This window comes from Tachypleus tridentatus, chromosome 12, assembly GCF_004210375.1.
Source record: "Tachypleus tridentatus isolate NWPU-2018 chromosome 12, ASM421037v1, whole genome shotgun sequence".
In the NCBI taxonomy this organism is placed as follows: Eukaryota; Metazoa; Arthropoda; class Merostomata; order Xiphosura; family Limulidae; genus Tachypleus; species Tachypleus tridentatus.
Window position 1 is genome coordinate 81,805,902 of NC_134836.1, and position 22,990 is coordinate 81,828,891.

Consider the following 22,990-nt stretch of genomic DNA (forward strand, 5'->3'; position numbering starts at 1 on the left):
TTCCTGGAAGTACTGTAACAGGCTTTCACTGCCTGACAAGAGTTGAATATCTGGTGTTTGTTTAGAAAAGTTTATATACTAAAATGCTGTCGTTTGTGAGGTGAAGAATATTTATTTTCATTTAAGTGTCTCGTGAATATAGCATCATCTTCTAGAATACTAGCCTTCATATTGCACTGCTCCAGTGACTTTCAAAAGTATTAAATCCTCAAGAATTATCTCTAGTACGAAATGTTTGGTGTATTTTTGTTCCAATTTTTATACATCGTCAAAAGGCCAAAATTTTTCAAATTCCTGGTAACATGCTACACCAATCTTAGTGTCACCATTACTGAGGTGATCAGCCCTGCTTTATGCCAGCTCACCCTTTCTGAAAGAAATTACACTGTCAGTCCTTCATCCATTTAGAAAACAGTTAAAGAAGTCGTAATAGTGCTACAGATGTCAGCTTATGAGTACGTATGACTCGATTTTTGTCATTTACCTTTATGATAAAATTTTGCTGTTGCTTGCCCATAAACATTACTTTCCACCAGAATCTCTTTTAGTTCATAATTACCAAGATACTAACTCCTGTGGTCTTTGGGAAAAGTTTGTTTCGTAATGGTCTGATTTTGATAGCAGATGGTTATAAACAATGAAACACTTGTTTTTATTGTTAGGCACACAGCAAGTAACCTAGGATATGTTCACTGTCTTAATCTGAACTGTTAAATTCATATCCGCAGCACGCAGTTTGGGTTTACTGCTTCAATAAACTTAGAAGGTGGCTTTTGAGATTTTATTATTGCACCGTTCATCTCAAGTTGTTCTGGTATTGCTGTGGTAGACTTTCTCCTGCCTAATTTGTGTTCACAATAATCTGTGCACCTGAATTCTGCAGTTTCAGAAGCAAAGAATTTTACCTTATTTTTAAGTGTTTCTTCATTTATATTAACATTGAAATCTGCATAAATTATTTAGCCATGGAACAATGCACTGATAAAAGTTGCGATAATTTTCAAGAGCTAAGATAGTTGGACTAGATCACCCACTGCTAATTCTTCACTTCGATTACCTTTTTTTCTTCAAAATATTGGGGTTTAAACGTCACCTTTGTAGTGCACACTTCCTGAATGTACCAAGTGCAAATTATATTTTATTTTAATTTTCGCGGTAAGAGGACGTCAAGATAAATCTGTAGATTCACACTCTGCTAACCATTAGGCCACAGTTATCTCTCAAAAGCCAAATCTTAGGGGTTCGAAATTCTGAAGTAGTGAGTGTTCTTTTCATAAAATTCAAATATTTTCGACATCTTTTTGTTTAATGAAATCTTAAATATTCGCGTTCTTTATGAGATTCCTTTCTAAAAATCAAATTCTATTTTTAAAATTTATTCACTTATCTTTTTATTTCAGATAATTACGTATAACATTCTGAAAAAATAACTAAATTGTAGAATTATTCATTTGAAATATCTGTTGCTTGTACTGCAGGGAATCGAAGGCCGGATGTTAACGTTGTAAGTCCTTAGACTTGACTCTGATCCTCCTGGGTTCTTGACTGAGTAAGCTGATATTTAAAATATATAATTTTGTTTTTATAACGTAAATTTTACAAAGTTATAAGTATCACATCATGGGTGATTTAACCGCTCTTAAAGTGTTTCAAAACTTGTTTTCGTTTTTTAAAAATTCTATTTGGATATACTTTTGACTTTATTTAATAATTGAAATGATTTACGAATATCTTAAAACGTAAACTTTGAGAGTGACATCTGGAAAACTCATTTCATAGAACTTCTCTGTTGAAACGTGTAGTATAAGTGAATACGTACTCGTAGAAAAAATTAATGTATTTTGATTGTGGTGTGTGTATGTATTTTTGTTGTGTAATAAATTATCGGTGAATTAAATAACTAGAATTTAAAACAAAAATTAGATAGGATGTAGTGAAAGTTTTGGCGACTAACATTTTAGTTATTATTTAAACAGACAATGCACTGCTTCAAAAGCCTTCTCTTTAGTATTTACAATTTCATAAACAATATTAGTTTATCTTACAACTGTTGATGTTACAAATTAAAATACACTGATTTTGTGCGGATTAGAGTGCTTACGTTAAAATGCCAAAAAGTAATTATAAAATACCTTTAAAAGTTTTACTTTTTATTTATTAGTAATTTGTTTCCTCTATTAATCTATTTAGAAATGGATTGTGTTAACTATTTAACTAACATAATGACGAAAATGTATTTTCATCATAATAAATAACTCTTCAATTCTTTTTTTTTCCTTCCATTAACTATACTTAAAATATTTTAGAGTATGATATGCATAATCCTTTTAAGATTTAGTAGTTCTAGTAACATGTTATATCTTATAATTTTGTATTACAGGTCACTGGTTAGACTACATTTGGAATATTGTGTTCAGTCTTGGGCTCTTTACCTTAGAAAGGTCATCAAATTATTAGAAAGAATTCAGAGAAGGGTTTCTAGAATGGTATGTGGGATGGAGGGGTAGTCATATGAGGAGAGGCTGAAATTTTGCAAATAGTTTTGAAAAAAGAGTTGGGGGGTTATGATTGGGGTGCTTAAGATTGTAAAGGGAATTGATAGTGTTGGTGTATTGTTTTTATATTTAACAGTGAGAATAGTAAGACTAGGGGACCGAAGTATAAATTTTGGCAGAGTCAGCATCATCTTCAGTTACAATAGTTTTATTTTTCTAACATGGTGGTTGGCCTTTGGAATAGGTTACTTTCACATGTAGTAGAGGCAGTAAATTTGAATGAACTTAAGAAAAAGCTTGATAAGGTCTGGTTTTAAGTTTTTATTTTGTTTTCTAGGTAATTCAGATAAGAGTGTGGAACAACCATGATGGACCAGTAGGTTCCATGTTGTCCCAAAATGTTATGTTATTTAACATGTTACTTCAACCAAACCCTCTAATTCTGGAACTATATTATAAAGATTTTTAGTCAATGATCCAATTAAAAAGGTTCCAAAATGCTCTAAAATCTACCAAATAATATGTGATTGATTTTTAGTAATTTATTTATTATTCAAAAAATTGTGTAATTCTGTATAATAATACCTAAAATTATTTTCTAAAGGGGTATGAGTGGTAAAAAGCCAGCATCAACTAGCTTTGATCAGAAAAACAGAAAATCAGACTTATATAGGTCTGTTCCATCAACCAAGAAACGTCTACGTCAAATGAACATTAATGAATTCTTGTCAACAAACAAGAAAAAAAAGAATTGTGAGTAACTTCAGTATATCAAACACCATTTATATACCTTATAGTTGACAAATACCATTACTTTAAAAAAATTTGTTAATACTTATCACTTAACCATGGTGATTTACAGGTTCATGTATTGATTTTTACTTCATCATGTGAAGTGTATATATTTCAATAGAATGTTTTTGTTATATTTGATGAGGTGATTTTAGTATAATACAAGTTTCTAAACTCTGTTAATTCACACAAATGTTTTTAATCCGATCATTTTATGTTTGACTGCACAGTTATTTAAGAGCATTGTTCTGATAAAATGGTAAGCAAACAGTTTTAGGAGGCATAAAGCACTATGGTATTATATAGAGTATTTATCCACAGCACATACATTTAAAGGCGAAAAACCTTTTTTTTTATTGCTATACTGCCATTACACAAAACACTTGTAATTTTTGTTATGGATAAATTGCAATAAAATTTTGAAGGCTTTATGTGTAATCAGAGTTGTAACATTTAAAACACAATAGATCCATCATATATTTACTAGCAAAAGGATATTGCAAAATAATTTTAAAGTGAAGTCAAAAGTACATGATAAAAAGGAGCTTTGATCAAAGTATAACCTATAAAGCAGTTTCTGATAGTATTTATGTTTAAGGGCTAGTAAGTTTCAGAGATACTGATATATACAGGGTGTTTGGAAAGTTACTGTGCAGTTTTGAAATCAGCGATAACAGCATTCATTCAGTCTATTTCAAGCCAGCAACTGATAGCAGTGTTTAGAAACAAAATAAGAACGATCCAAGCCTGTATTGATGCCAATGGGGGTCACTTTCAACATTGTTTATAATTGTCATTTATATTTACCTCCTGTATTCTATATTGAAACATGTCTGTTAATAAATATACAAGTGCACAGTGACTTTCCGAATACCCTGTACTTATTAGCCAAATAGAAGGAGTGATTGTTTAAGGATAGCTTTCTGTACTCAGTAGTTAGAGATCCAACCAGATATTTAAGATTAGAAGTAGACTTTTACTCCATTTACTTGACTGAGCTACATGAGGAAATGAATTACTTAAAGATTATCAGGGCTATAGTTAGAACAATGGATGAGTTGGTTAGACCAGTGGAATAGATAGTTTTCAGGCTAAGGGTGAATATTATGACAGAGATTGGCTCCATTTAAGCATGCTAGGTGGTAAGATGACAAGAGAATGTGTAAAGATGTTTATTATAGTTTAAAATAATTTGAATAATGGTGAGGAAGCTTGGAAAATTGGGAATAAAGGATATGATAGGATAGCTAGGGTAATGAGAAGCTTAAAAATAGAAGACTTAGAACATTAGAAATCTAATTGTTTTAATTAAAATAATACCTTATCAACTTTTAAGATAAATATAGTATATTAAGGAATAAGCTCAGTTGCTGTTATTTTAATGAGTATGAAGAACAAAATGAAAGAGTTTAAAGCTGTAGTTAAAATGGAGTGCTATGATATAATGGAAATTAATATGAAACTTGGTTACATTCAGAGAATATTGATAAGAATTATTTTAATTTCTAAGTTGAAGGTTATTGAAGGGAAATAATTTTGAAAACTGGTACTGGCTACATACAGAATAGTAGTCTGCTTGGAATGAAGAAGTTAAATATGTGGGTTACAATCAGGGGTTATTTTAGTACCATAGGATTGAATTTGATTAATTCAAAATACTTTACTATTATAGAGGAAGTTTTGTTTTACATAAAGAATTGCTGAAAATTTGGTTAAGTATTACACAGTTAACCTTTAAAAATTTAACTGGTGTCATACCATCATCATCAAAAACAAAATACTGTAACTAGTGTGGAGAAAAACTTTGTTACACATTAACATAATATTTTTTAATAGACTTTCTACTTTGTTTCATATTTATTCCCTTATTACTTTGTAAGATAACACTGTAACTGTTGAACATACTAATATACATAAGAAATGAATATTGTTCTAATTTTTATTTTGTTTTGCTTCAGATCTTAGCTAGTTGAAAACATGAAAATAATACTAGACTTTTACCATGGCTAAGTACTTGTTTGCCTAATGATCAGTTTCCCTTTGTTGGTTACAAAGTGTTTGAGTAGCTGCACAGTTATAAATATGACACTTACATCCCCTGTGATAAATGTGCTTAAAAGGACAATACAATATTGAATAATCTGGAATAATAAGTCTGGAAGGTTATAGAGTATTATTGCAACAAGTGATTGATAGGTAAGTAAATCTTTGTTTCTAAAAGTAAGTTAATTATAAATTGTGCTTGAAGTCTGAAGACAGGATTTCCTCTGGCTTTTCATATTTTCTCAGCATTTGATAAAACTTTATGAAACACATATTTAAAAGTAAAGTTTAGATATTAACTATACTTCAACAGTTTTAGCTTTAAAATATTTTAAAGTAATATTTTCTGATTTTCTGACACTTGTATAGCTCAATTCATGAAGGGAACAAAAGTTTGTTTTCTACCCATTCCAAAAATAACATATTTTTGCTAATAACTTGTTAACCTTAGAATATATTATTCACTTCTTTATTTTCAGTGTTTGAGTTTTTGTACTGGCTTTTGTTGCAATTTTATTTTAGTGACATATCAAATGGTTTGATCCACAGACATAATATTCATGATTTAAGCTATATATTTTAAGTCTGTAATTTTATCATTTACTTATGAAACACAGTGTTGAAAGCATCTTAAAAAAAGTTTAAATATGATTGGATAGAGTAAGAATTAGACTAATACATAATAGTAGATTAAAATATAGGTTTAAGAGTTTTTATAGTTTCAGTAAACATTCCTTTTAGTTCCATTTGTTTGTGAATAGCAAAAGTACTTGGGTATTAAATTATATTTATGTTTAAAAGGTACAGGAATTTTCTTCAATGAGAAGACATCAGATAATTTGAGATAAGCTTATACAGTTTAACAGTGGATTGAATGAGTAACAAAGAAAATTTTATTAGTAATTCATACAGCAGTGAGGGTGTAATGTTTGGAGAACGTTTATCATTATGAGGTGCAAGTAGTTTATGTAGACATGAATATATATATATATATATATTCCTACTGTATGAAACAGAAATCTCATGACTGGATATTGCTTAAAGTTTAATAAAAATATTTTGTTTGGTTCTTTGTTTAAAATTATGGGATTTTTAATAGATAGAGTATGGATTCATTGACTTGCAATGTTTGTAAAGTTGAGGTTTCTTTTGAATTATGCTCATGAAATAAGATAAATTATAATCAAATTAAATAACTTAAGTTTGTTATTTAATGAGTGTGGTGGGTGACTGCAAAATATTTTGATGATTTACATTTCTATTGAATATATTTATTTTCATCTTAATCAAATGGAATACATAAATAAATTGGCTAATTGGATAATTAATTATTTCTAATTTACATTTTGGTATTGGCAAATAAAGGTACTCTTACCCTTGTTGGTAATGGTAATCTCCATTTATATAATAGTTTTCTTATTCAGTGTTACCCTGTATATATGCACATTTTTTTTTGCTCATCACTAGCCTTGATACTCTCACCTTCTCCACGTGTCTGGTGTAGTACAACTCCATTGGAGCATGCAAATAATGCAATATCGCTCCAATGATAAGAGTGCCAGACACTCTCCAGTCACAGATGGGCCCTCTATACTGTAGAACCCATTCTTCACTTTTTGATTTGGTACAGTAGAGTACAGACATTTCAAGATTCACTTTTATTTGCTTTGTACTTTGTATTAATGATTTAATTTGTGAAACAACTTTCTAAGTGTTTCTAGTTTTTTTTAACAATTTTTATTTGTTTCTACAGTGAAACTCGACACTGTACGTTGACATTTCATTGTCCACTTTCAGTATTATTTTAATTTCCAAATTTTGGTTCACAGCAGCAACTACTCTTGTTCATACAACCACTTCACTACAACCTACAGTTGGTTAGGCTTCACACTTTCTGCTAGAGAGGTATTGGTTTTTACAATGTTATAAGTTAAGGTCCATTATGTGACCTGCTTTGTCTGCTGATGACATACCAAATTTTCCTTTTTCTTGAGAACTATTACAGGAAGGTGTCAATTTTGAGTGCCTGTTTCTTCCTGCTTCCTTTGTCATAAAATCCCAAATTCCTGCTGTGGAAGTTTCCAGACTGTTTTCAGCCTTCCTAGATACAGAGTCTCAGGAATTGTATCTTTTGTTTATGTCCTTTATGTCTAATGATTCCTCTCCTTCCTGAATTCCACTCCTTCCTCTGACTTTTTTTTTCTGAGAACAGTATGTGTGGATCTGTTTACTGCATTGGGATCAGCATGTCTCATGCCTACATGAATATGAATAAGCATACCATTATTCTGATTTTTTGTTTATGGATTCTCAGATGTTAGTTTTTCATTCTGGTTTAGAAATCTGTCTTATATTACTGTAAAACTTTTCATAGGCTCAAATTTCCTGTCTCCATTTGACCTTAACTAATCTTCTTTCCTTTACCCATGTCATATTTGTGGCTGCTCATTAGGATGTCCTACATAACACAAAATTCTAATTAAGCTGTGGGTGCTTTTTTTTATTTCCATTTATAGACGAATAAAGAGACTACTGACAAAATATTATGTTTTTGGGACCATTTGAACAGAATGAAGTATTTTCAGAAATATCGAACATATTGCGTAATACTACAATTGAAGGAAAAAAGCAATTTAACACCTATAATTATCTATAAGACAAATATAATTTAAACTTTTTAAATATTTATTGAATTTTTTATACAGAAATTATCATAAACTATACAAGAAAACTCACTAGAAATATAATTTTGAACAATATAATTAATCTTTTTTCTTTTTGACAAGATTCTTTACATCCTTCTTGCATCTCTCTTTGTTGAAAAGCTGCCTTTGACACTCAGCCACATGGAAAACATTTTGCCTTTTTTTTCCTCATTAGGGGCTGCTATTATATAATCCTGAACTTGTTTAATATATATTTCAGCAGAGTGGTTTGTTACTTTAAGCTGTTTTAACTTCTACACAAAGTTTTTCACATTTTTCATTTTCAAATGTTCATTTGCCTCCAGCTTCCCAAGTTTCTGGTTGACTCCTTTTAATTCCAAAATGATGAATAAGAAGATAGATGCGGGTGAAAAATAGATCAGACAGTTTTAGTACCTGACTCTATTTGAATTCTTTTTAGGATTAGGTTTTTTCTGAGAAAATTTATTAGGAACATTATACTAAGGAGGGAATTGCAAGATAGCTAATCTGTCTTCAGATGGAAGGTTTTTATCACCTAGAGAAGGACAACCAGCAGAGGAATCAGGTATGATGTGTGTCACCTTAAACATTCAAGCATTTCCACTACCACATCACCAAACAGTGGATCATGCAACTTTTAAGGTACTGCAGGGCATGGCAGCATGATACAAATACAACAGGAGTTGTAGGTCATTTATTATCATATAAAAATTGAAATCATATAGATGGCATCTGCCATAAATTTAGCTTCATGACAAGCTCCAGGCTGGCAAAATTTAAAACCAGACACTTCTCCTCCCAAGAAACACGTTACACTCTGGGAAGATACGTATAATGTACTCTCTGAAATATGTCTACTCTGAGTGCATGGTTACAAAATCTTAGACTTTTTTGTGCTAGCTCAAACATCTGAGAACCAGTTTGAATCAAGTGCCAAGGAAACTTGATAACATTTTTCCATCTTATTTACATCATGACATATTTCAGTCCAAGTTTGTTTCAAAACTTGAGACGTTTTCCTCCTTGGGCCTTCAGTATTTTTCCCTGTTAAACCCTCCATCACATGGGAAATGTGTACCTTATAAACGTCATGACAGCACATGAGCTGTGCTAAAGGTTTTTCTAAAATTCTTATCAGGTTGGCAATTGCTCCATTGTACTGACCAGTGTTGGATAAAGAGGTGTTGCAACAAACTGCCATGACCCTGATCTGTAATATCATAATATTCAAGAAGGTTGTAAAAGCTAACTGCCTTCTCATGACCTTTTGAAGAAGGTATTTGGATGATTCCTAGAAGGAAATCAATTGGTTTTGTATAGTAGTGGCACTAACTGCAAGCTTCTCAACACGAACTTGAATTTTTCTCTTCTCCAATTCCCTCACTATCTTTATGTCAAAGTAAAAGACAATATTAATGCCCTGAATTTGACTTAACATGTCTTTTTTGATGCTGACCACTTCAGGTTCTGTAATTTTCCATTTCTTTCTTTGAACATTTGATCACGAAAGACTGGCATTATTAATGTCAACTCCACTGAATTTTAAGATTGTACCAATGAGTTCAAAGGTATACCACACACCAGTTCCACCTTTAGAGGTCTCCAAAATGATTTTATTATTATTACTACATTTTCTTCCTTGTTTATTAAAAGGATGATGTTCTTTACTGGAACTGTCATTTTCACTAGTACATTTATCATTTATTCTCATTATGTGGGACATGAGCATCATCATGTTTTGTCTGGTATTCACTTAAACTGGTCACCTGCTCTTTTTCTTCATTTTCAAAAATTGGACTTGCTGCTTTCTTCTATTTCCACTGTTTCATCCTTTCCTTCAATGTTTTTATTCTTTTTTTACTGCTTTCAATATTCTCTTCAAGTTTTTGGTCACATTTCAACATCACCACTTTTTTTCCACTCTGTAATATTATAAAAAACAGAATGTCATCTTCTTTACCTTCACTGGATACGAACCTGTCATTTTTTATTATTTGAACTATATCATTGGTTTCAATGTAGAAGAATTTGTCTGCTTTGTCCAGGATTATGAGAGGTTTTCTGAGACAAAGTTTCATTTTACCAGTGCAATGTCTTACATCTTTTAAGATCCTTGTACACTTTCAAGGAGTTTTCAACTTTCTTTCTGATTGCTTTTCCAGACAGAATAAAGCCTGTTCCAAAGTTTGCCAACTCTCAAGTAACTATTATTTCCTTCACAAGACAAAACTTGGAATTGCCTAAGGCTGATTTACAATGATGATCTTTACCCTGACAGATCAGATCACTTAAATTGCATGCTTGTGGACAGTAAATTTTCTCCTAGATTGACTTATACTTAAGTTTTTAAACATGACAACTGACCAAGAATTACTTTCTAATGATAAAATCTAAAGCTGGCAATCTGTTTTGTGGTAACTGGGCTGTAGGATGGTTTAGGAGGAACATTTCTTTTTTATTTGAATATTTAAATTTGGATGGTTTATCTTTGTATTTTTTACGTGGCATTTTTATCTAAAAAAATCTTTCACAAAGAAAGAGGTAACTGACCGATAGCTGACTACATATATATTGAAACATCTAAGCATGCCCTCTACATTCCTACACTCAGTTACACAATCCCCTTCAAACATGTGGTCAGCTATCGGGCAGTTACCTCTTTCTTTCTTCTTTGTGAACCTGACGATGACCAAAGAAGGTCGAAATGTTGTTCACTCCTCTACATAAAAATTTTCTCAACCCAAAAGAGCCGTTTTTACATATATATATTAGAAACAAATTAACTTTATCAGTACAGGCTCAGTAAAATTGACTAACCACATGACCTCTATGTACTCCTTCAAGGTCTTTATAGATTTGATACAACTAACTGTTAATGTAGTGTGTATATCTTCACAACATTTGCCAGTCTTTCAGTACACATTATAAGTCTTTGAATATATTATGTATTTCTTTTGAAGTCTTTGTACTAGGTAATCTTCGTGTTAAGATTAAAAATATTTTTCTTTACCTCAAAAACCAGTGTGTAATCTCTAAATCGCATAAATACATTTTAAATATTTGTTTTTAATAAAACTTTATATTTTATCTGTAAATTTCTTTACCATAGCTCTATGTAAGGTTGGTCAACATAACTGACCTTGTAATCACCAAAGAAAAACAAATCTGAATTACCTTTTTTTTTCTATAATGACTTCAACTGTAGCATGAAACTACATTTGTTTATTCTAAGTAGTTTTAAACTTGTAATATTATACATGTATTTAAAATTTTATTGTTTTATTGCCCTTTAAACTGTGTCTAACTAATATTTGTGCCATTATAAGTTGTAAATCCCTTGGGTTATGCTATCAAATTACATTACCCACAAACTACTCTGAGCTGCTCATGTTTATGCTTTGTGAAATATTTTTATTATGTTATTATTATTGTTAATTTTACCAAATCTGACTTTAACTAGCCTAAAGAGGTCTCTATTTCTACAGCCCCAGCATGGCTAGGTGGTTAAAGCACTGAACTCGTAATCTGAGGATCGCAGGTTTGAATCCCCACCACAACAAAGATGCTTGCCCTTTCAGCAGTGGGGGTATTATAATGTGACAGTCAGTCCCACTATTCATTGGTAAGAGTTGGCAGTGGGTGGTGATGACTAGCTGTCTTCCCTCTAGTCTCACACTGCAAAATGAGGGACAGCTAGTGCAGATGGCCCTTGTGTAGTTTTGTGCAAAATTCAGAACAAACCCTGTTTCTACATTTTAGTTACTATCATATTAAACAAGAAATAAAGTACTTATCTAAGTATTTGTTGTTTTGTTTTGCTGTTGACTATCAATAACATTTAATCCTCCTTTTTTTATACTAATGATAATAGTGTATTAATTATTTTTATTTAATTAGATAATACACCAAAGAACAAAATAATAAATCCTGTAACAATAACGATTTTTATGGCTTTGTAACTAGGTGACAAGAGCTGTTACAAATGCATCCAAGCTGGCTGTTGTGATGTCTGTGGGAAACAATTTGTATTTTGAGTGATACTAACATTCTGTGTTCAGAACACAATGTAATATAATAAGTCATTTGTTTTTTGAAAACTTTGGCTTTCTACAGGTTATAGGTAATGTATAATTAAACATGAGAGAACTTGTAACATATCCTGAAAGAGAGGATGTGGTGGCAGGGGTCTGATTTTCTGTTTGATACCTTTGTAACCAAACAAAATTGAAAACTATAAAAATTATAGTTTGTCTGAGCAAATATGATTTTATAGTTAGTAATTTAAAATTTAATTTCGTAGTTACCTTGAGGAGTGATGGATAAAACAGAGAAGATACTTGGAAAAAATGTGTCATGTGTCACATTAGGGGAAATTCAGTATGTTTTTAAATATTGCTTTATAGAATTTAAAATGAGTATATATATATATGATTATGGATTGTTAGCTAAGATGTTATGCCATACTAATTGGTATAACATAAACAAAAAGTAGTTTAATAAAATTTTAATGTAAGACAAAAAGCTTGAGTGATGCTCAGTGAAGGATGCTCATGGCAGGAAGGTCATATGTATGTACAAAATTCTTTACACTATGGTGACAATAGTTGTATGTTAAACATAATACAGTTATCTGCTTTTTGAAAGTTCAATTAGGCCAATTCAGTTGCTTTAGAATTCAGGTGACAATATTTTACTATTATGTATATTGCAATAATGTCCATATATAATTCACTTGTGCTGTCACATACATTACTGTAGTTGTATTCTGTATTTCCAGTAAGCATATGCTTTTTTGAGCTTCCAAATAGGTGGGTTCAATTAGCTTAGAACAACCTTTGAAAAGACAAATTATTCTATCTATTTCAAACTATTAGTTTCACTCTAATGTTTAGGTCAGTTAGGCCTTTCAATCTTACAATGGTTAACTTTGCATTTTCCAGTTTTTTTTCTCACCTAGTTTCTCTTTCCTATGACTTTATTCTCTCCATTTCTACTTATCTGGTTGCTGTTATTTATACATCTATTACTTAGGCCTTTTAGAAGTCTCCATAGTCTTCATATAAATGGATTATGAACATTTGACCCCTAATTAACAACTTGCATTATTTTTTGTCTGACCATCTTACATTTGTGGCTATCCACCTCTTCTTTAAGGGGTTGTTGGAGGATACTTGGTCCCTAATGTATTTTGCATTAGTATGCTTGTTTCCTTTGGCTCTGTCTGTGCAAACTTGACTCCTCTGTTTTTGGGACACCTTGGGTGGATATGCTTTTTTATCTAATATGCATAACCAGTGTCATATTTCTGGGCTCTTCTTATTCTTATGGTTCCATATTTAGGCTGAGTGGTTTTTGGAGACTTTCATGATTCATTAGGATGTTTTTTCTTTTGTCCTCTCCCTTCTATTTCATCCCTGCTATATTCTTTGTCCACCTTGTTCATACTTCTTCCAGTTTGGGACTTTGAAGTAGTTCTCAAGCCCCTTACCAATTTTTCCTTTCAAATCTCTGATTATCTATTTAATATACCATTTGTTCTGGATGTCCTATTTTATCTCTTTTTTTTTTTTTTACTAAACCTTTATCACCACACATGTATTTATCCTGTCTACAATCATAGCTTTTTTTTCCTCCAGAATACTGACAGCTGTGAAATGTGATGACATATTCACAACTATTTCCTTCCCTTCCATTTCTGTTTCCACTCTGACCCAGTTTCTCTTCTCTGGCCTGTTTGTGCTCTTCAGTGCTGTATTGCCTTCATGACATCTTTGCATGATTCCAGTTCTCACCTGTTTATTCATTGGAACACTTCTTCTACCTGAAATATTTCTCCTATCACCCTTATGGGTTGAATTCACCAGCTTATGGCATTGGTTTATTCTTTCTTGTCTCCCATCTCCCAACATATTTTTCCAGTATCCTTACATCAGGTCCAACATATCTCTCCCTCCCTGGCTGCTCACTTTTGTTAACCATTGAGAGAGATAATATGGACCAGGGTACACACCGTCATCTCTCATTCACTTCATCGTGTGGCCATCTCCTCATTGGGATACTGAATACTACCCACTGCCATCCTTCACAGTTCAGTTCAAGTGTGAGTGGATAAGTATTTTTATATTTCTTTACAGTGGTCCAATTTTATGTGTTGCTTTCTGTGCTATGGTAAATGGTCTAATTTGAGGTATTTTAATCCATACACTGCATTTTATGCCTTTCTGTTGATGGGGTGTTCCACAGGACTGCTAGTGGGCTCATTCTTTCCATATATTTTATCATTATATATATGGAAAGAATATATATATGCTTGTTCCAGGCTATATCAACTCATGGGTTATAAGAAAAGCAACATAAGGATTGCTATCCATCCTTCCTGTCCTAGTTGGAAAAATAATGACCAGCCTTTAAAAATATGGTTTCATTGTCACCCATTGCACCTTCTTCAGCAGTGCATTCCTCTGGACTCTCCACTGTGTTATCTCTCACCTTTTTCAGGTAAAGTATGATAGCCCTCACCACTTACCAGCTCCTAGCCACTGGAATGGTGGACCATGGAGGCATCATCTCATGTTTTACAATCCCATTACTTGAGAGTAGGGTGGGGATGTTCTGTTGGTGTAAATGGTGTGAACCCTTATTCTCCTGTGGATTGGAATTAAAATACTAGAATGGAAATGATTTACCAGCTTCAGTTCACCCCTCCAGCTGGGACCCTTCATCCTACTACTATCTAGATGTTAGTTCCTGGGTGGTCTAATGTTGGAGTAGAACTTGACCAGCCAATATGTTTTCACACATGTTGTTGGTAGGGAGTCCTCACCTCACTGCAGATTGGATGATAAATTCTCAAGGCTGCCAAGTTTAGGGTTTGTGTGAACCACCACATTGCATTCCTCCTTCTTGCCATTGCTCAGATGTTTGGTTCCTAAGTGGATTGGTATTAGTTGTGTACTAAGCCTACACACGTGTGCCCTGACAAGGATAATGAAACAGAACCTGTTTTCCATACCGCTTTCTTGTCTTGATAAAACTGTAGGGACCCTCCTCCTAACATGTACTAGATAAATACCTGATGATGCCTGGTTTATGATTGGAGTTGAACCATTGGTCATAGTCTAGTGTGGCCTAGCCACTTTACAACATTTGAATATTGATGTACTTCTTATCCACCTGAATTAACGACACACTTTTACAACAGGAGAAGAGTATACCTAATTCAGATGTGGTGCTGTTTCTCACAGGTGTGTTTCTATACCAAGAGATGTCACACTCCATGGGTGTTCTTCAGATGCTTTCCAAAGGGATATCCATAGAGGTAAATTTTACACTAGTCTCTCCACTATTTCAATGTTGGATTCTAGGAATTATATAACAGAAGGTAAGGTATCATATCAGAAGTTAACATTTTCCTACACTGAAAATATAATCCAAATAGATATTTACCACTTCACACCCTACCTTCCTAATTTTGATGCATTTTTTTTTACTTTTGCCTAATCTTGAAGTGAAGATTGGGTTCTACAGTAAAGAGTATCCAGTTGTGATAGGAGAGTGTATGACACTCCTGTTAGTGAAGGTTGTCACATGATTATTTGCCATCTACAACACAGCAGTATAACAAACACATGGAAGAAATGGGTGTATAAAGGCTAGAACTGAGCAAAAAATTTGAACATATAGAGGGTAGCTCTGAAGGAGAAAAGCTATTATGTGGGACAAGATAAATATCTATTGGAAATATATTTTCATTGTAGAAAAATGCTAACTTTCATTATTTAACCTCTTAACTGTAGAATGTGCTTATATATGGTGCAATTATAAACTGACGAGCAATTGTGGAACACAGCATATGGTACACTTTAATTTCTTTTGAACAGTAGCCTGTGGAATGCACCCAATTTATTACTGTATTGTCATTTTTAATGAAAAAAAACACCAGCTATGGGGTTAATTATCAATTTAATTAATTTACAGAAGAAAATATAGAAGTCCTGTGTATTTTAAAATCAATCACAGTGACTACATGATGGTATTTTATCAAAATTAATGAATGATTCATATGCCAAATAGGAAATGTCCAAATTATCTTTAAAAGAATTGTGGAAAAATCTTTTTTTTTGTGGGGTGGGGGTGCAAGGAGCATGTATTAATCAACCAATAAATCAAACTTAATTAATTAATGGGGTTATCAGTTATCAGTTAACTATTTAGTTAACTCTAAATGAGATTGAGGTAATTTATTACTGAGAATAATGATTCAATAATTATGGAAGATTTTAATTTTAGAAAGATTGATTAGGACTGTATAAAGTCAAATAGTGAGAAAAAGTAATTTCTTGAAGGGCTTCCAGATGGTTCTCTTCATCATATATTGGGATTAAAGAAGTAACTAATGAGGAATGCCATTTTAAATATATTATTACCACTAATGAGGATGTAGTTGTAAGATTTTAAATTGGGAAGTATTTGAGAAAAAGTAATAATTGCTCAATTAGGTATGATATTTTTGCTACATGCGAGAAAAATGAAATATCTCAGTTTCTAATTTTAAAAAAAATGGTTCTGTGAGAGAAGATGTCATTAATGAATTATTATATAACAACAAGGTGTTTGAACTTTTAAATGTTTTCAGTTTTAACAAAAGGTTTACTCACCAGCCCCAATAAGTAATAACATTTGATTAATTTATTAGTATAGCACTCCACAAACCACATTACATAGGATAGCAAAAGAAAAAGAAAGTTTAAGAAGTACAGATAGGATGAAAGATTCAAAGTACTATGAAAAGCTAGTGATTTGATTTTAAAAGGTAGAGAATTCAAAGTAGTGAGGACTATTTTAAAATTATGTTAAAGGTAAGCAAAATGAATTGGGCATTTAAGGAATAGTTAGGAAAAGTTTTTTTTTTTCCTGGAAGCCTATGGGATGATTGAGTTTTTAAATATTTTCAATTCTTTCAAAGAAAGATATAATGAATATTCCTAAGAAATGTTAGAGCTGGGCAGTTATATGAGTTTGCTAATTGATTAATCAACAGCCCCAATTTACTGTCGTAAATAAAAAGAAAGTTAGATGTGAGTGCTGTCAACCAGTTGCTTTGTTTGTAGTCAGCAGTTCAAAATTAGTGACAGAAGTTCATGGCTGTAGTAGTTTGTAATATCAAGGACAAAATGAATAAATTTGGTAACATGGGAATCAAACTGGAGACCCATGAATCACAATCCCTTTTGCATATGATCAACCTGAACAAACTTGAAGAAGAAAGAAAAACAACAAATTCTTAGGTTAAAATTGAACAAAGCACAGATTGACTGCTATTTAGCTTTGTGTTTAACAACAAAGAAACTTAATAAAAATATTTCAATTGCTTGAATAGTTTGAATAATTGGAAATAGTAAAAATTAGGAACCATAAATTTAATTATCTTCATAGTAATCAATTGTAATTTTGATTAATCATTTATTGAAATAATCAATTAGTTGTTTAATAGAATGATAAATAAACAATAATAATTAAAAATACTAACTTCGATTAATTGATTATGTATCTCAGAATGGTTGGTATGGGTATTAACACTTTTATTAATAAGCAGAGAACAACGTTTTGATCTTCCGAGGTCATCTTCAGGTTAACAAAGAGAGTTTGCAACTGACCATTGCTGGACACAGGTTTTAGGGATGAGAGTATAAACAGTTACAGGAGGCATTACAGTTGGATATTAGGTTATTAATTAGTATAGGTATAAAGGTGTTCCTTTATATTTGTTTAATTTTGGTTTTAGTTGCTGTATAAGTAGGACTTCTTTTCTCTGCTTATCAATAAAAGTGTTAATACCCATACCAGCCGTTCTGAGATGCATTTTTATTTAAAGTGGGTTTCTCATCGTCAAGGGTTAATTGATTAATATACTTGGCAGTAAGTGATGTAACCACTACATATAGGTAATTGATTATATTAGTTAATATAATTGATACATGAGCATAGAGTGAGAAATATTGAAATTAACATGAATTATGTAGATTATAATTTCTTGGTGGTAAATAGAAAGTTGATATATTAAAAATAGATAAGGCACCATCAGATAAGGTTTTCCTTAGGATTTTAAAGGAGGTTACAAATATGATATGTGAGTCTGTCTCTCATATATTTAATATGTAAATAGATAGTAAGTGGGTGCCTGTGTATTGGAAAGTTGTAATAGTATTCCTGATTTAAAAGATGTAATAAAAAGTTTCCTTGGAAATTATAGAGCAACTATTCTTACTTTTATATTTGAGAAAAAATTGTAGAAAGTGTGATAAAGGAAGCTATGTCAAAACATTTAATGAAAGGATTTGTCAGAGAAACCTAAATTGCCTTATTAAAATATTTTTTGAAGAATTTACATTTTATATGGATGATGCAAAGGGTGTTAACTGCATTTGTTTTCATTTTTAAGAAAAGATTAACTAGAAAGTCATATTGGTGGAGGTTTGGAAAAATTCTTTTATAAGGTTGTTGGAGAGAGGAAGAAATGTTACCAGTGGAGTTCAGTTAGATGGGGTTGTTGCTAGTGAAGTGCTTGAGAGGTCAGTGCTTAGGCTGTTGTTTTTTCTTGTTTACATGAATGACATTTACGGGGAAAAAATTAATAATTTGGGAAAATTTAATGATAGCTTTCAACTCTTGGGTATGTCGAGCTGTATGGTGTATGAATTATTTTGATGTAGAACAGTTAGCAACTTGCAGATATATTTGGTAAAATACATTTAATTTTAGTAAATCCATTATAATGCATATGAAGTGCACAATACAGGTGGCAACCCACTCGCTAGAGTGTCTAATTGATCCTTTGTTTTATGTTGGTTATATGTTTTTAAAGAAATTGCTTGATACCTGGATGAAGGAAAGGGTAAGGATTTAGTATACTTAGCTTTTCAGAAAACTTTTGATGAGGTGTTGTTGAAAAGATTTACTAAAAGCATCACTTTGGTAAGAAAGACTAGTTAATTGAACTGTAGGGTACTTCAATGGGAGAAAACGTAAAGTTATCAGTGGAGTCCAATCATACTAGACTTTTATCTAAGGGGTCAGTGCTTGGGTCTTTTTTTTGCTTTTTCTTATTTACATTGAAGCTACTAATAGGGAAATAGCTGATAAATTAAGTTTGCGGATGACATTAAACTCTTGTGTATATTTAGCTGTATTAAGGACATTTAAGTATTATGGCATGTCTTCAATCAGTAGTAGGGGAATTGATTATTTCTTTTCAAACATAGTATTAATAAGTTTTTAATTTTTTCAAAGTGGGTTTACAGGGACAGTCATGGAAAACAAATTACTCCATTTTTTTCCACAGGTTGTTATGAAGTTAGACTAAGCATTAAACTGTTATATTTTATTAACATTATAAATTAAGCTGATTATATCAAAATGCATGAAAAGCTGTTATCAGTTAACTAAACGTGTTTGCACAGGAAGCCTGGCTAAACATGTGCAGCTCAAAGTTTCATGTATTTAATCAGTTAAGTTAGTTCCCATAGTGTGCCTTAGCTGACAAGAGGCCAGGCACATCTGGTTATTTGATGTATCTGTACATGAAATAACCAACAATGTGGTTGTTACATATTGGCATGAGTAATACTTGCATCACTTTTTCTGAATGTTGAATTAATGATAACCCAAACATTGTGAATTTTTAACACATATTCATTGTTAGAACCATTTGTGATGAAATTAAATGTAGGACTAATTTTTCTATTAGATTTGCACAGTTTTATTTTAAAATTTACCTCTGTTGATTGCATTTCAAAGGGATTAATTAATGCATAGTACTGCTTCCTAATTTACAATGTGTATTGGACATAAAGCATAATATTAAAGTTTTTATTGGACTGTTGTTGTGGTTTATCTCTTTAATAATGATTCATAAAGCCAATTTTGAGCTATGAGACATAAGTTACATTAATGAACTGGAATAATGAGTAAAAGGTAATGTAAAGTTGATTTAGGAAAGTTAAAGAAATTGCTTTTAATTCAAGATCGATATGTTCTCATCTCAAGTTAGGTCTTGCTTGGAAATATAAGCAGTTTTTTTCTTATTATCTAAGAAAGGATGTTTAAATGATTGTAATGAATCCAAAGAAGGGTAACTAAAATTACTCTTGGGAAAGAAGAGTAATCTTATAAAAGTAGGCTAAGATCTCTTAGTATATTTTTATCTTGAGAAAAGAAGGGTAAAAATCATCTTGTTGAAGTTTACAAGAATATCTGTGAGATCAGTTCTTCTGTAGTTAATGAAGTAAAATAAAAATTTCAGACTTGAGAAATGTAAGCTGGGCTCCAGTTGTGATAGTTTATTTTATAACAGTGTGGTCAGCTTATTGAATGAGTTATTAGTAGTAAGTAGTACAGGTGTGCTTTTTACAAGAGCTTAAATATGGAATCACTTATTTTCTGAAAAATAAAAGGTGGAGTAAATTTTTACATTTTTTAAAGTGTGTGTGTGTAAAGGACAACCTCAAGGTATAAAATGGTCCTTTATTGTACATAATATTTTTGTTTTATATATATAACAAAACTTAAAGCTTTTTGTAGTTTTATATTCTTATAGCTGTCAATCAAAGTTTAATGTTCTACTGTAGGCAAAAGTAAGTAATAATGTTGCATTAATTTAAATATGATTGTTACTCTACGTATGAATCAGGGCTTGGGAATTAAAGTAAAATATATATTTGTGTATATAATTTTGGCTTGAGGTATAGAGGTATATATTTGTAAATATTAATTGTATGCACTAATGTGTGAAGTCCAGAATTTTAGAAAACTTGTGAGGTTTCACAGAAATCTATTTATAGTGTTTATTCAACAGTAGAATGAGTGAGGTAGGAAAACACTATTTGTCCAATGGGCAAAAGATGATGGTAAAATTAGTTTCTGAAAGAGATTTTGTTTTGTTGGATCAGGACCAATATGAATTCCTAAACATACTTACCATTCACTGAAATTATAACTACTACTCGATCTCCAGGATTTCCACTCTTTGCTTTTCTAAGCATTGAAAATCCTTGCTATATTCTTTTATACCCCACTTGAATGCCTTAGGCAAATTCTAATTTGCAGATTTCTCCCCCATCTTCAATGCCCCCTCTATCCAGATATTGTATATGAGCATTTCATCCAGATAATGCAATTACTTTGTATTGACAAAGTATTTGGCTTGAATTTCTCTCACCAGGAGCCTTGTGATCATATATTATTTATGTTGTGATTTTGAACAAGTTAGGTGTTCCTACATTTGCCTTTTCATTTATATTTATGCATTATTTAGTCACAACAACAAAATAAAAACTTACTACATGTTTGAAGGCAGTTGTGTAATTTAGTGTAGGAATGAAGCACGCCCTCTACATTCCTACACTCAATTACACAACTGCCTTCAAACATATGGTCAGCTATCAGTCAGTTACCTCTTTCTTTCTTTGTGAAAATAAAAACTTACAGCAAGAATTCCTTAGTTAATGTTTCTTCTACAGAGGTCAACTCGACCTCTTCTCTTCCATGTTTACTATCTGGGGTTTGTCAACAACCAGAGGAGGCTATTTTCAGTCAGATCCATCCATAATATGATTTGTTCTGAGATGGAGACATATATGCGGATTGAAGGTTTCTTTAGGGGGTTCAGAGGCAGCTTTCATAAATGACCTGGGAATGACTGGTGAGAATTTAAACTTGCTCTTTCCTGCTCATTCTTTTACTAGGTCAGCCTCAACAGAGAATCATTTTCATTAGCCACTTCCAGTCCCTTTACTTCAGTGAATTCTCAGGTTTTTGATATTTTGAGGGTTTTTTGTATTGCATTTGACTCTACTCCTTCCTTGTTAGTGGAAAGAGCTACTTGGTTTTTCATCTTCCTCCTGATATTGCTGTTCATGCTGGGAGATTTGCCAGTCAATTATGTGATGGTGTGGTTATGCCTTGTGACCTCATGTTTATTGGATAAGCATACTTTGGCTTATCACTGCCAGGAGAAGGCCTATTTATATTCTCAATGGATGAACCCCACTTTTGGACCTGTGGGAGTCTACATTGAAATCACTTTAATCACTTTAAACAGATCATAGTTTTCTTGGATTGTAATTTTCTTGTGACTGTTTAGAGATATTTTTTTCAATCCAACTTTTGTCTGAAACTTATCATTCAATATTCCCATCATCAATGTGAGGGTGAGTTGGGGATTTTGCATATGTCTATCTTAATCAGATTATCTTACCCTCTTTCTTTGGTTTCCTGGTTAGTCTACTGTTGGGGTTTATTGGGTAGAGATTTTTTTTTTATAAAGAGTTCTTTTACCTCCATTGACACTCTCCCATCCTACCTACCTACTAAAAGCCATTTTATGTTTTGAAAAAGTCATTATGTTATCAAGATGAGGTGCTTATATTCATTATTAGGGTAAAGGGGGTGTTGAAATTGATGTAGAAATTTGCAATTTAGAATATGTCTAAGGAATATGAGTTTATATTTATTTTTTTTTATATTCTGTTATAGAACTTGCTGTTGAATGACCAGCTGAATATTGCCATTCATTTCAACATAATGGTGTAAAAATGGGGTAATTGACAATAAAATTTTTATCAGTAACAATTTTTCAATATGTTAAAATAAGTTTTTAATATTTTCATAATCATCAGGAATTGTTCCAACATTATAATGTAGCTAATGGCAAAGGCAAACTTTGAAGTTTTGCAAGTAAAATCACAGTAAAGACATTAGTGTAGCAAATGTATATCTACAATCTTTGTTCTTGACTTCATGTTCATTTAAGAGCTGTTCAGTTTAGTTTGGTAAGAAAAAGTAATTTCATGCTATTCATAACTTTCAACATAAGTAGTTAAACTTTTAAAGAACAACTATTATATAGATTCTGTTGTGCTGTGATATTTTCTTCTTTCCTTGCTACTGTACATTTAGAAGTAAATACATTCTGAT

General features: G+C 31.8%; 1 protein-coding gene across 7 annotated transcripts in view; it reads left to right on the top strand.

Annotated features, from left to right (window-relative positions):
* Window positions 1-1,242: 1,242 nt before the first annotated feature.
* Window positions 1,243-22,990, top strand: part of LOC143233806 (poly(ADP-ribose) glycohydrolase-like) — a 112,198-nt gene continuing 90,450 nt past the window's right edge. Inside the window, exons 1-3 of one of the 7 annotated variants that reach the window (XM_076470499.1) lie at window positions 1,243-1,258; window positions 1,479-1,549; window positions 3,100-3,248. In XM_076470499.1, the coding sequence (XP_076326614.1) occupies window positions 3,104-3,248 (145 nt within the window). In that variant the 5' untranslated portion in view covers window positions 1,243-1,258; window positions 1,479-1,549; window positions 3,100-3,103. Of the gene's footprint in view, window positions 1,259-1,478; window positions 1,550-1,727; window positions 2,118-2,266; window positions 2,487-3,099; window positions 3,249-18,458; window positions 18,589-22,549; window positions 22,614-22,990 lie in introns of those variants that run through there. The other 6 variants (XM_076470500.1, XM_076470495.1, XM_076470498.1 and 3 more) reach the window with 6 other exon arrangements.